Source organism: Scyliorhinus canicula, chromosome 1 (genome assembly GCF_902713615.1).
Source record: "Scyliorhinus canicula chromosome 1, sScyCan1.1, whole genome shotgun sequence".
NCBI lineage: Eukaryota > Metazoa > Chordata > Chondrichthyes > Carcharhiniformes > Scyliorhinidae > Scyliorhinus > Scyliorhinus canicula.
In genome coordinates this window covers 271,223,117-271,238,146 of record NC_052146.1, presented here as the reverse complement: position 1 = coordinate 271,238,146, position 15,030 = coordinate 271,223,117, and the positions used below count along the sequence as shown (strand labels likewise).

Genomic DNA, 15,030 nt, shown 5'->3' with positions numbered 1-15,030 from the left:
CTCGCGGAACGTTAGGTGGAGGTCAACAGCAGCAGCAACCAGGCGGGGCGGGGTTGGGGGGGGGGGGTGGGGGTTCCTTTTTGAAAGGGGCGCTTGCCCTATTTTGTTTTGAGTTGGGTGTTAATTTGTTAAACTGTTTATCGTTTAGAGGGTTAAGTTGTTCTGGTTGGTTGGCATGTTGCCCTTTTCTCTTTGTATTATTTTCCTTTTTGGAGTGTTCTGTAAAACTTTTTGAAAAACTTTGAATCAATAGATTTTTTTTTAAAAAAGAGTAAGAGAATAACTAAGGAAAGGGGAGGGCCTATCAAAGATTTATGTGGTAACTTATGCATTGATGCTGACGATATAGGCAGGATTCTTGATGAGTATTTAGTCTCGGTCTTCATTAAGGAGGGATGATGCAGACATTTTAGTTGAAGAGGAGGTGTGAAATATTAGATACAATAAGCATACTGAGAGAGGAAATGCTGACAGGACTGACATCCATGAAGGTGGATAAATCACCAGGTCTGGACGGATTATATCACAGGCTGTTAAGTCCCAGGGAGGAAATAGTGGATGCACTGAGGATCATTTACCAATCCTCTCTACTTATAGGTGAGGGAACCAGAGGACTGGAGGTCTATGAACGTTGTACCATTATTTAAAAGGAGCGCGAGGGAAAGGCCGGAAGATTATAGGCCAGTTTAAAAGGAGCGCGAGGGTAGGGCCAGAAGATTATAGGCCGGTCAGTCTGTGGCGGGCAAATTATTAGAATCAATTCTGAGAGACAGAGGAAGCTGTCACTTAGAAAGGCACATCAGAGGTGGCCAGTATGTTTCTGTTCAGGAAGATTGTCTTACTAACTAAATAAATTTTTTTTAGGAAGTAACAAGACGGATTAATTAAAGTAGTGCAATGGATGCTGTCTACCTGCATTTTAGTATGGCACTTGACAAGGTCCACATGGCAGACTGATGACAAAAGTGAGATATAGGGGAAAGTGGTGAATTGGAGCCAAAATTTGCTCAGCAACAGGAAACAAAGAGTAGTGGTTGATGGATATTTTTGGGAATGGAAAGCAGCTCCACTAGCATTCCACAGAGCTCAGTGTTGGGGCCCTTGCTGTTCGTCATCTATATTAATGATTTCGACTTAAACGTGGGAGGCATGATTGGGAAATTTGCAGATAGCAAAGATTGACCGTTTTTGATTTTGATTTAACTTATTTTTACATGTAACGAACTACAGTGCGGCCAAGAGAATGTAAACAGTACGTACATAGTAGATTTGAAAAAATAATCGACAGAATACATTGACAAATGGTACATCAACAAAACAGTGATTGGCTACAGTGCAGAACAAGGGGCCAAACAAAGCAAATACATGAGCAAGAGCAGCATAGGGTATTGTGGATAGTGTTCTTACAGGGAACAGATCAGTCCAAGGGAGAGTCGTCGAGGAGTCTAGTAGCTGCGGGGAATAAGCTGTCCCTATGTCTGGATGTACTGGTCTTCGGACTGATGGACGGGTCTGGAAGAAGGCAGATCCTGGGTGGGAGGGGTCTTTGATAATGCTGTCTGCCTTCCTGAGGCAGTGGGAGGTGTATCAATGGAATCAATGGGAGGGTGGCAAGCTTGTGTGATGCGTTAGGCTGAGTTCACCACACTGCAGTTTTTTGCAATCTTGGGCCGTGTAGTTGATAGTGAAGAGGATAGCTGTTGTCTCAAGAATTATATCAATTGTTTGGCTGAGTGGGCAGTGGCAAATGGAATTCAATCCAGAGAAGTGTGAGGTAATGCATTTGGGAGGGCAAACAAAGTAAGGGAACACCGCAAAACAGGAGGTTATTGAGAGGGAGTGAAAGACCTTGGAATGAACGTTCACAGGTCCCTGAAAGTGGCAGGGAAGGTAGGAAAGAAAGCATATGGAATGCTTTCCTTTATTGAATACAAAAGCAGGGATGTAATGCTGGAAATTTACAAAACACTGGTTAGGCACAGCTGGAGTTTTGTGTATAGTTATGATCACCACATTTTAGGAAGGACGTAATTGCTCTGGAGAGAGTACAGAGGAGATTTACAAGAATATTGCCAGGGCCTGAAAATTGCAGCTATGCAGAAAGATTAGAACAGCAAGGGTTGTTTTCCTGAGAACAGCGGAGGCTGAGAGATTACCTAACTGGGGTACACAAAATTATGAGGGGCCCAAACAGGGTACACAGGAAAGACCTGTTTCCCCTGAGGGGTCAATTCCTGGGGGTAGAGGTGATTGGTAGAAGGATTAGAGTTGATATGAGGAAAAACGTTTTCACTCAAGAGGTTAGAGGGTGCCTGGAATTTACTGCTTAAATTGGTGGTTGAGGTTGAAATATTCAACTCACTAAATAGGTACCTGGATCTGCACCTGAAGTGCTGTAACCTGCAAGGCTGCGGACCAGATACTGGAAAGTTGGATTAAAATGAGTGGCTAGTTTCTTTGTTTTTATTATTGGCCGGCGCAGATACGAAGAGCTGAATGGCCTTTTTCTGCGCAGTAACCTTTCTAAGGTTCTATGGTTCTAATCTTGCCTGCACTTGACATCCGCAGATTAGTCTTTCCATCAAGTGATATTGTATCTGGAACTGAAGCCCTGGCAAAGATTTCTACTTGACGACCCAGAGTAACCAAGATATTTACTGTCACCTCGATTGATATTGTCTAAATCAGACAATGGGTCTCTGTGGAGTATAATTTCTCCCTATCCGGAAAACGTACTTATTTTAGAAAATGGCTATACAACACAATAGAGAAAAGTAGGTTTTTCTTTCCTTTAGTGCTGTAAAGGGTTCAAAAGAATTATCCTCACATCAATATCGACATTAATTCTTGGGCAAATTCCATTTCATTCTGGCATTGGATAAATTATCAATCGTCTGTAACACACCATCACAGTGCAGTTCTTCTGCAGGCAGCAATTTTACTAAATTGTCAAGATGGAGAAAATATGAATGGTGGTTTGAAGGGTTACAGAATATTTTCACTGGGGCATCACAGTAATGCCATTAATATTCAGTGCCCCAACTTAAGCATTCCAAGCCTCTCCCAAGCTCACAATCAGAGGATGGTCCCAACTTTTGCCAGCCAGGACCTGGACTTCAACCACCAGCTGGTCCTGATCCGCCACCCTCAAGTCTCTATAGCCAAGTATCTTTATTCACAATTTATATATGTAAGCCAAAGACACTCCTCGACATGCATATATTATCTTTCACTCAGTAATTAATAATCTACTGTCTGTGATCAGATGTCTCCCAGTTTGCCTCAAACGCTTCATCCCTGTGCTGAATTCCTCTCCCCTTTCCAATTTGTCACACTCCATTCCTCATTGCCCACCTTTTCTGTAACAAACCTATCCAATACTATCCTCACATTGATGTCCTAGCCCCTCCTGCTGGCATCCCACAGAATCGGTTTCACTCAATTTGAGAGTGTAAGAAAGATGAGGGTTTTTTTGAGCATTGAGAACAGTCAAGCCAGTATTGGGGTAGCAAGGTCTAGAAACCTTATGAAAGTGGCCAAGACAATGGAATCTAAACTGGCCTTGTTCAAAACACCAGGACTTGTAGAGTTCCCACATCTCACACCAAAAGTCTCTTTTGCATTAGGCATCTCTTTCTCTGCAAACCCTCCCGCCCTCCGCTTTGCTCCCCAAACTCCACGAGAAAAATTGTCTTTTCCATTGACGTCCTTCCCCAGTCTTCATATTTCACCTTTAAAACATTTGATGCATTACTACTGCTCCTTGAATTTTAGAGCGAGATTATAACCCTACCTGCTCAAATAGGCATAGTGCATTTTTTAAAATGAATAAACATTCCCATAGAGCCGGAAGGAACAGGACTGCCCAGGTCTCTCCATTCCAGTATACAAGAACATATCGAAACTCATCCCCACAAATTATCTAATTGCCGGTGACTGTTTCTTTGGTGATGTTCACCTTGTACATACCAATTGCAGCCCCGAGTAAAAATCAGCATTACAGTCTACAAATTTCTTCAAAATAAAAATCTTGAGAATACACCACTTAAGTAGTTTTCATATACAACAGACAGTAAACCTACCCTTTGAGCGCAAAAATGCTTAAGATAAATATTTAACAATTTTCAACTCAAATAAAGGTGAAAGTGGCCACTGAAAATGGCTTGCGATCGCTGATATGAAAGGCAGCTGCAAAACAAGTTGAGACTACAAGAAAAATACACTCAAAACAATTCTTGTTTTCAAACTGCCAAAAAAGACAGCATCATAAAAAAGGAGCTAGCGCTGAACCCATCCTGCAAATATGTTCCATTCAATTTTCTGAAGATTAAAATTTAAACAAAATAAGGCAAAAGATTTGAATGCATTCAAAATCACAAATATGTTGCAAAAGTAGGAGGAAGAACATTCAGTACTTTAAAAAAACTACATGGTTAAAATGAAATGTTTTGAAGAGCTGCACTTACATATTAAGAAATGAATCATCATCATCTGAAAATGGTCGTTTTTGGCATTTTACCGTTGTTAATTCCGACATCTGGAAATAAATTTGAATCAACATCATTTTAATATTGAAAAAGAACTTCAATTATTAATAGAATTGCGGCTGCTGCCGAAACGTTCGGCATTAAGGTGGCTGCAAGGTGGCAGGTTTTGCGCAATGAAAGTGACGATGGGGGTCACGGAAGAGAGTAGTACCCTTCTTTCCCAATGACAACTTATTTCTCTACCTCGGGAGGGTGGGGTAGTCACGAGACAGGTTGCGTTGTGCAGGATTTGGGGGTGGGGGGTGCCACGGGGCAAGACAAGTAGTCAGTCGGGGGGGTGGGAGGAGTCATTCAAGAGTCTAGGGTGTGTGTGTTTTGACTTTCTCATCACCTTATGCACAGTCAATCTGCTTCTGTTAACAGATTCTATTAATGTTTCCACAACTGACAAGTCTGTATTTACCTGATTTCTCGCTCCTTCCCTTCTTAAATAATGGAGTGACATTTGCAATTTTCCAATTCAGAGGCACAATTCCTGAACAGAGTACTGTGGAACATTATCTGCAATTTCCTCACCTCCACTGAACAATAATTGCTTCTCCTCATATAATTTTTGTGTGGTACATCGCCCAGAGTATTTTTAAAACGCCCGTATTAATTACTTTATAAGTTACCAAATATAATCACAATCAAGATTAAAACATTAAGTGCAGAGGCAAAATGTCAAACTTTTTAAACAGAGGATTTAATATTTCAGTAATACATGAGAGTTGCAGACCAAGAACGGGACGAAGGCCTTGCTCCCTGACCTTGCCTGTTCCTGGCTAGATAAGTATTTTAGTTGTTTAGTATTAGAAGTAAGTTAGTCTCTTTAGCGTATGCATGTGTATTTATTATATTTGTCATAATAAATATCAATCGTTTGGACTTACTAATCGGTGTACAGATTTATTACTTTGAACCTGACCTTGATATACTTGCGAGGTGTTTAAATACGGCACCTGGCGACTCCTGAGCATAATTAGATACACAGAGCCATAGCAGTGTTAAGCACACGGCCTTTAAACGGAGGCGTGTTAATACACTCCAGTAAAACGCGCAACACTATTCATCATCCATACTTAGTTAAAGAATAGTCAACTGAGTGAAACACCGCAAGAGTCAACCTAACCCATGGGTCGACATCAAAACATGAAGTTCAGTAGGCAAATAATACCAGATAAAATAAAGGGAGAAATAAAATTCTGACAATTTTAATGTTAATACATTTACATTACTTTCTTCATCTTTTCATACAAATAGCTCTGTGCACCAAGATTCTTGGTGTTCCCCAATCAGTCACCTTTATACAGTTGAGCAAATGACAAAGCACCAGAAGATAAATATCTGTAGCAGCAACTTTAGTGTCTGACCTGGTTGAGACAAGTCCATGCACAGCAGAAGTGCAAGAACAGTCTACTAGTATGTCAAAGCAAGTTCAACACTCAACCCACCTACGATCAAATTTATTTTTTTTAAGTACTTGGTAATATTCAACAGTAGGTGGTGTCGTCCCACGGTCTTCAACATCACAGATATCAGTCTTCAGCCAATTCAATTCATTCCATGTGATAGCAGGAAGTAGCTGAAAGCACTGGATACTGCAACGGCCTTGATAGCATCTCAGCAGTAAGCTGATCCAGTACGGCTACAAAACTGACACCTACCAGATAATGTGGAGACTACCACATGCATGTCTGGACCACTGAAGGAGCACAATCCAACTCAGCCAATTACTGCCCCATCAGTCTACTTTCAATCAACACCAAAGTGATTCAAAGTGTCAATGACAGTGCTACCAACGGCACTTTTACAGCCATAACCTGTCTGCAGATGCTCAATTTGGGTCACTCAGCTCCTGACCTCATCACAGCCATGGCTCAAATATGGACAAAAGAGATAAATTTAAGAAGTGAAGCGACCAGAAACTTAACAGCAGCAGCCATATAAATACTGTGGCAAGTTACTCACATCCTGACTCCTCGAAGCCTGCCCACCATCTACAAGGCCCAAGTCAGAAACATGATGGAATATTCTCTATTAGCCTGAATGAGTGGTGCTCCAACAACACTCAAGAAACTCAAAACAACTCCAGGACAAAGCAGCCCACTTGATTGCAATCCCAACCACCACCGGTGCACATTAGTAGCAATGTGTATCACCAACAAGATGCACTGCAGCAACCCACCAAGCCTCCTCGGACAGCGCCTTCCAAACTCACGACTTCAACTATCTAGAAGGACAAGGGTGGCGGGTACATGGAAACCATTAACTGCAAGTTCCCCTCCAAACCACACATCATCCTGACTTGGAACAATATCATCACTCCTTCACTGTCGCTGGGTCAACAATCTGGAACTCCCTTCCTTGGAATGCTCTTGGTGCACCTACACCAGTTGATCTTCAACGATTCAAGAAGGTTGCTCATCATCACCATTAGGAACTTTCAAGCGGTTAATGGATAGGCACATGGAGCACACCAGAATGACAGGGAGTGGGATAGCTTGATCTTGGTTTTGGACATTGCTCGGCACAACATCGAGGGCCGAAGGGCCTGTTCTGTGCTGTACTGTTCTATGTTCGTGGCAATTAGGGGCAGACAACAAATTTGCCAGGGACATTCATGCCACATGAAAGAATACAGACTTTTTATTTTAAAAATGCCACTAATGAGGAACAAGAGGGGCTTCCCACTGCTAGATTCAGTGACAATGCTTCACATACAATCAATGTTACTATCAACATCAAGAAGCTACACAAAATGTACAATAAGCACTCAAGCCATTTCATCAGCTGTTAATAAATAAAGTTCATGCACATGAACTCATTAGTAATTATAAGAGATTGACACTTGCTGACATTCTATGCAGATCCTTCCATTTTCTATCAGCATGTTCACTGCTGCCATGGCAGAGATGTGGTTTTTGTATGTTATCAACTGACCTGTATAGCAAACAGTATTGGGGCTTAGGATTTATTATTTTTGAAGATAAATAAGGGCTGTAACTATTTCTCCTTCTGTTTCCGTTCACGTATCCTTATTTGTGTGCAACTATTGGTTTGGCAAAATGGCTTGCATGCCAACAGGTTTAACTTCATTTCACTACTTACATTTCCACTACTTAAACCCTCAACAAATGTACTTACCATTGAATTCAAGTGCTTAGCAATGTATTTCACCACCTTCAAAAAAAGAGGGAAAAGAAACTGTTAAACGTATGCAAAATATTTCTGGGATTAACACTGGATATTACAAATCAGTTTCAGGATCACTAACCGTGCCTGGAGGCCAATACTGGGTGTCCGACTTCCTAACATTTGCCTTTAACTTCCCAAAAGCTAGGTAAACAGTAGCAAGAACCAGGAATGGAGGAGGAAGACATGCCAATGTGTGCCATCTGACTGTAATTTACTAAGTGCCAGAGAAGCAACAGTCAAATCCTTCCATTCCCCAACCAGCTTCCATTCATTCTTCATGAAAAACGTTGAATGCTTAAGTCACTGGCTCCTTTTCAGCACGGTAGCATTGTGGTTAGCACAATTGCTTCACAGCTCTAGGGTCCCAGGTTCGATTCCCGGCTTGGGTCACTGTCTGTGCGGAGTCTGCACATTCTCCCCGTGTCTGCGTGGGTTTCCTCCAGGTGCTCCGGTTTCCTCCCACAGTCCAAAGATGTGGTTAGGTGGATTGGCCGTGCTAAATTGCCCTTAGTGTCCAAAATTGCCCTTAGTGTTGGGTGGGGTTACTGGGTTATGGGGATAGGATGGAGGTGTGGGCTTGGGTAGGGTGCTCTTTCCAAGAGCCGATGCTGACTCGATGGGCCTCCTTCTGCACAGTAAATTCTTTGAAATCTATGAAATTTCTGGAGCATCATTTACCAATCAAGGAGCTTGCAGTGCAATACTGGTTGCTGTGGATGAAGGAGGAATTGTTTGCCAAGTCAACAAATGTGTCACTCTACAACAAACCTCAGTATATGTTGGAACTCAACTCCAACTTGATCTTGGCAGAACTCGCCTTCAGAAACAAGGGAGTTTGCCTCCTTGCAGATTGACCAGGATCAAGTCCCACTCGTCAAAGATACTGGAGACAGAGGAGCAGAAAAATCTTGGTTCATCTCCATAAAGGACAAGCAGCAACAAAAGAAATAGCAGGATATTATGAAGGCCTCATTATGCCACCCATGTGGCTATCAAACAAGGGAATAACATACAAACAAAAAGGCATGGTCATCTGTGACTCTCACTCTATCATGCCAGGTACCCTGAAAGTAGTATGATTAAGTCATCTCCCACCAGTCAAACAATCCCACCATTATTTCAGGTCTGCTCCATCCTAGATGGATAGATTTTTGACACAAGTGCACAATCCCAATAGTGAAAATAAAATAAAGAAAACTACGGTAAGTTTCAGTTTCAATGCAGACAAAAAAAAACAGCAATTGCTGACAGGCTGACCAGGCAAAGCACTAGTTAGGTTTTAGCTGGAATACTGTGTGCAATTCTGGGTGCCATACTACAGGAAAGATGTGAAAGCATTGGAAAGAAAGTAGAAGAGGTTTACAAGAGTGGTTCCACGGATGATAAATTTCAGCTATGAAGATAGATTGGAGGGGTTGGGACTGTTCTCTTTGGAGAGAAGGTGACCAAGAGGAGATTTGATATGTCCAAAATCATGAGGGGACTGGACAGAGTAGATAGGGCAAAACTGTTCCTGCTTGTAAAAGGATCAAGAACGGGAGGGCACAGATTTAAAGTGATAGTTTGGGTCATGTTGAGATCAAAAAGGAGGTATTGGGAATCTTGAAAAACATTAAGGTAGATAAGTCCCCAGGGCCTGATGGGATTTAGCCCAGAATACTGAGAGAGGCAAAGGAGGAAATTGCTGAAGCCTTGAAATAAATATTTGTATCTTCATTGGCTACAGGGGAGGTCCCAGAGGATTGGTGAATAGTCAATGTTGCTCCTTTGATAAGAAGGGTAGTAAGGATAATCCAGGTATTTACAGGCCAGGTGAGCCTGAGAATGTGAAGCAAGGGTTAATAGCTAGAACAAGCCAGAATTAATGGGACACATTAGTGGAAAGTTACAAATAAGGGAGTTGTTATTGAATTCGTGAGCCGACTCATGACTGTAAGCCAAATAGCCTTAAGAAACAAGGAAGATGGCTGGATGGCGGAATATGAAATGTGGGAGCCATTGATACTGTGGCTAAACACCTGCTGTTTTTGCTAAAACTGCTGTATACTCATGTGCCAATAGATAACCTCAAAGTCTGTAAAATCATGTATCGAAACTATGGCAAAAACAAGCTATGCTTTGTAATGGGGGCAAGCTCAAGTGAATGTAAGGGACAGCCCCTTAAAAAACATATAAAGACAGGATGTTTTGAGCAAAACTTTGGCACTCTCAGAGGTGGTCCTTTGGAATACCTAGAGGGCTGCCCCGATCGCAATAAAGAATATTCTAAAGTACGAACGTGTTCGAGACATTCTTCCGAACTGAGAGACAAGTGAATTAGAGACACATTCACAAGCCTTACATCAGTGGTAGGGAAATAATTGGAGAGAATCCATCGAGACAGGATTTACTCCCACTTGGAAATAAGTGGACATATTAGCGAGAGTCACCATGATTTTGTACAGGGGAGGTCGTGTCTCACTAACGTTATTGAGTTTTTCGAGGAAGTGACAAAGTTGATTGAGAAGGGTAGGACAGTGGATGTTGTCTACATGGAGTTCAAAGGCTTTTGACAAGGTCCCTCGTGGCAGACTGTACAGAAGGTGAAGTCAAACTGGATCAGAAGTGAGCTGGCAAGATGGATACAGAACTGGTTCGGTCAGAGAAGATATCGGGTGCCAGTGGAAAGGTGCTTTTCTGAGGGCTGTGACTTGTGCCATTCCTCAGGGATCAGTGCTGGGACCCTTGCTGTTTGTAATATATATAAATTACATGGAGGAAAATGTAACTGGTTTGATCAGTAAGCTTGCAGATGACACAAAGGTTGGTGGAACTGCAGGTAGCGATGAGGACTGTCAGAGGATGCAGCAGGATGTAGATCGGTTGGAAGGTAGTCAAGAAGGCATACGGCATGCTTGCCTTCATCGGCCGTGGTCTTGAGTTTAAAAATTGGCAAGTCATGTTACAGCTTTATAGAACCTTAGTTAGGCCGCACTTGAAATATAGCGTTCAATTCTGGTCGCCCTGGGGCAGCACGGTGGCCTAGTGGTTAGCAGAGCTGCCTCATGGCGCTGAGGTCCCAGGTTCGATGTCGGCTCTCGGTCACTGTCTGTGTGGAGTTTGCACATTCTCACATTCTCCCCATGTTTGCGGGGTTTCATCCCCACAACCCAAAAATGTGTAATCGGTGGATTGGCCACACTAAATTGCCCCTTAATTGGAAAACATAATTGGGTAATCTAAATTTATATTAAAAAAAATAAAATTCTGGTTGCCCCACTACCAGGAGGTGTGGAGGCTTTGGACAGAGTACAAAAAATATTTATCAGGGTGTTGCCGAGTATGGAGGGCATTAGCTATGAGGAGAGGTTGGAGAAACTTGGTTTTGGAGATTGAGGGGCGACCTAATAGAAGTGTACAAGATATGGGGCATGGACAGATAGTCAGAAGCATTTTCCCAGGGTGCAAGAGTCAATTACTAGGGGGCATAGGTTTAAGGTGCGAGGGCTAAGGTTTAAAAGGAGATGTACAAGGCAGTTTTTGGACAAAAGGTGGTGGGAGCCTGGATCTCGCTGCCGGAGAAGGTAGTGGAAGCAGATACGATAATGGCTTTTAAGGGGCGTCTTGACAAATACATGAATAGGATGGGAATAGAGAATATGGTCCCCGGAAGGGTAGCATGTTTTAGTTCAGACAGCAGCATGGTCGCTGCAGGTTTGGAGGCCAAAGGGCCTGTTCCTGTGCTGTAATTTCCTTTGTTCTTGATTTGCGAAGGAAACAATGTGACGAAGAAACTTTTTTTTCACACAACGAGTGTTTCAGGTCTGGAACACACTGCTTGGAAATGTTGTGCAGACAGATTCAATAGAGGCATTCAAGAGGGCATTAAATGATTACTTGAACAGAAACAATATGCAGAGGTACAGGCAAAAGGCAGGGGAATGGCACTAAGTCACGATGCTCGTTTGGAGAGCCAGTGAAGACATGATGGGCCAAATGGTCTCCTTCTGAATCATAACAATTTTGTGATTACATATTCCATCCAATGATACCAAGGAAATGGTTGACTACAGTTAGCCTTGCGATCAAAGATCAATGTACATATGCAGACTGCAGGGTCTCCCATGTAAGGCATCATAAATAGATTTGCATTTAAATAGTACCTTTCACAACCTCAGGACTCCCATTTATTGACTACAGCTCCACCTTCAACAACATAATCTCAGCCAAGCTCATACAAGGCTCCAAAACCTAGGACTTGGCTCCTCAGTCTGCAACTGGATCCTCGACTTTCTGACCCATAGATCACAATCAGTAAGGATAAACAACACCTCCTCCACAATAGTCCTCAATACCGGCACCAGTAAGGCTGCGTACTTAACCCCCTACTATACCCCTTGCACACACACAGCTGTGTGGCCAAAAAAAATAAATTATTTTTTAAATTTAGAGTACCCAACTCATTTTTTCCAATTAAGGGGCAATTTAGCATGGCCAATCTACCTAGCCTGCACATCTTTGGGTTGTGGGGCGAAACCAATGCAAACACGGGGAGAATGTGCAAACTCCAGACGGACAGTGACCCAGAGTCAGGATCGAACCTGGGACCTCGACGTCATGAGTCGGCAGTTCTAACCACTGCGTGAATGTGCTAACCACTGCGCGACCATGCTGCCTCGTGTGGCAAAATTTGGCTCCAACGCCATCTACAGGTTTGCTGACAACACGACCACAGTAGGTCGGATCTGGAACAATGATGAGTCAGAATGCAGGAGGGAGACAAAGAACCTAGTGGAGTGGTGTACCGACAATAGTCTCTCCCTCAATGTCAGCAAAACTAAAGAGCTGGTCATTGACTTCAGGAAGCAAAGTATCATACACACAGCCTTGTCTGCATCAGTGGTGCCGAGGTGGAGATGGTTGACAGCTTCAAATTCTTAGGTATGCACAGCACCAAAAATCTGTCCCGGTCCACCCAAGTCGACGCTACGACCAATAAAACACGACAGCGCCTATACTTTCTCAGGAAACTAAGGAAATTCGGCATGTCCACATTGACTCTTACCAACTCTTACAGATGTACCATAAAAAGCAACCTATCTTGCTGCATCACAGCCTGGTATGGCAACTGTTCGGCCGAAGACGGTAAGAAACTACAAAGAGTCATGAACACCGCCCAGTCCATCACACAAACCCGCCTCCCATCCACTGACTCTGTCTACACCTCCTGATGTCTTGGGAAAGCAGGCAGCATAAACAAAGACCGCTCCTATCCGGCTTATTTACTCTTCCAACTTCTTCCATCGGGCAGGATATACAAAAGTCTGAGAACACACACGGACAGATTCAAAACAGCTTCATCCCCGCTGTTATCAGACTCCGATAACCCTCTTATGGACTGATTTGATCTCTTCACACATCTTCTCTACGAAGTAGTACTACACTCCTGTATGCTTCACCCAATGCCTGTAACTATGTATTTACATTGTGTATTTTATGTTTGCCCTATGTATTTTCTTTTCATGTATTGGATGATCTGTCTGAACTGTAGAACAATACTTTTCACTGTACCTCAGTACACATGACAATAAACAAATCCAATACAATCAAAGGATATCTGAAAGTAATTTACAGCCGATTAAGAAATTAAATGTGTAATCACTATTGTAGTAAACAGGACAGTCAATTTGCTCATAGCAATTGGATAATCTCTTTCATTAGTGTTGTTAGTCAAGTGAAAAAACGGTGGCCAGGGCACCATTGATAACTGCCTTGACTCTCTTTCTAAATAGTAATATGGGATTTTCTACTTCCAGCAGAGAGGCCAGATGAGGCATCAGGTTCACACTTCACAGACAACGCTTGTGACATTCAGCACTCCCTCAGTACTGCACTGACATCATAGCATGGAGTTCTTTGCACATCGCCAAAGAAGACAATGAACTGTTGACCTTCATCTGGCAATATTAAGTCACGTGTCATTTTGGGCAACCCGGTAGCACAGTGGTTAGTACTGTCACTTCACAGCGCCAATGGCACTGATTATGTCAGCAGAAGCCCATCTCAAGGTCAAATCTGGCACACAAAAGTTGTGATCATTCTGGTTCAAATTCAGACATGAGCCAGCAGCTCCTTCAACAGTTTGCAACAGGCACTGGAGACGATGGCTTTGAGCCTCTTAATATTTAAGCAGAGGAAATGTCTGCTGGTCTGGGACTGGATGTCAAACAAGTAGCACATCAATTCAGAGGCAGAGGAGGGACTGGCAGGGTAGGTGGTGAGGAGGTCCAGCTGGCTGGGGATTGTCAGCCGACATGAGGGAAGTGATGCTGTGTTTTTCAGATTATATCGCCATGGGGCAGCATGTAGATGACAACCAAGATCAATTCCTGAGGGGACACCAGAGGTAACAGTACAAAATATAATGAGCTGGTGAGTAACATGAGAAGTACAAGAAGCTGTTGGCTTATACTTTAGGGGACGGTGAGGTACGGAATATGGTACCACATCTCCAAACTATATGCCTCCACATCAGATACTGTCAGCCACTGATGGCCAGTGCATGTTAAATTTACCAGGGATTTTTTTCCTACAAGGCCCGAGCGCCTGCTCCTCGCCGCCGCTCTGCCGGAGGTGCCGCTCTACCGCTTGCCCTTCTCCCGGTCTCGCACTACCTGAGAACCCGCTCGCGCCACGCCGTCGCTTGACGTGACGTTGCTTCCGCCGTCTGGAATGCCCCATCACTATTCGAACTCCTGGGGGTGTTCGTCGAAATTGATTGTGAAAGTTGTTCGTTTCCCGAAGGGGCGATGACGCATACGAGCACGTACCGAAATCTGCAAACTGATTTAATCAACGATTTTCAAGAATCTTGAACGGAGGTTCATCTTGAGCCTCCCTAAAGTTAAGTGTAAAAGATGAACATCCCCCTTTCTCTATCGTGTGGGCTATTCCATTGATTCCAATGCACATGCGCACTGGCTCTGGGCATTGCTCCTATTGTGGGCTTGGCCTAGGCATATTGAAGAGTTCTATCGGACTGGAAATGTTAACTCTGTCTCTCCAGTGATGTTGGCAGACATGCTGAGTCTTTCCAGCATCTGCAATGTTTTGCTTTTATTTTATCTTCATTGGTGTCAAGGGTGTTATTGCAGTTGCTGAACCACACTATTCACAACTTGACTCTCCCAATGTGCTCCTGTCTGGTCTCCCACATCCTATATGCCCTGGACTTGAGATCATCCAATACTGCCCGTGCGCTAATTCATGTCAAGTCCCCTTCCGCTGTCACTCGTGTGTTTTGACCTACAGCGACTCTGGGTTAAAC

At 43.2% G+C, this 15,030-nt stretch overlaps 1 protein-coding gene across 1 annotated transcript in view; it reads right to left on the bottom strand.

Moving 5' to 3' along the window:
* The window catches only part of srbd1 (S1 RNA binding domain 1), a 341,334-nt gene extending 326,908 nt beyond the window's left edge, over positions 1 to 14,426 (bottom strand). Inside the window, exons 1-3 of the mRNA XM_038813261.1 lie at positions 14,279 to 14,426; positions 7,674 to 7,709; positions 4,467 to 4,537 (exon numbers count right to left, since the gene is read on the bottom strand). Coding sequence (XP_038669189.1) covers positions 4,467 to 4,537; positions 7,674 to 7,676 — 74 coding nt within the window. The 5' untranslated portion in view covers positions 7,677 to 7,709; positions 14,279 to 14,426. The remainder of the gene's footprint in view (positions 1 to 4,466; positions 4,538 to 7,673; positions 7,710 to 14,278) is intronic.
* Between the last annotated feature and the right edge of the window lie 604 nt (positions 14,427 to 15,030).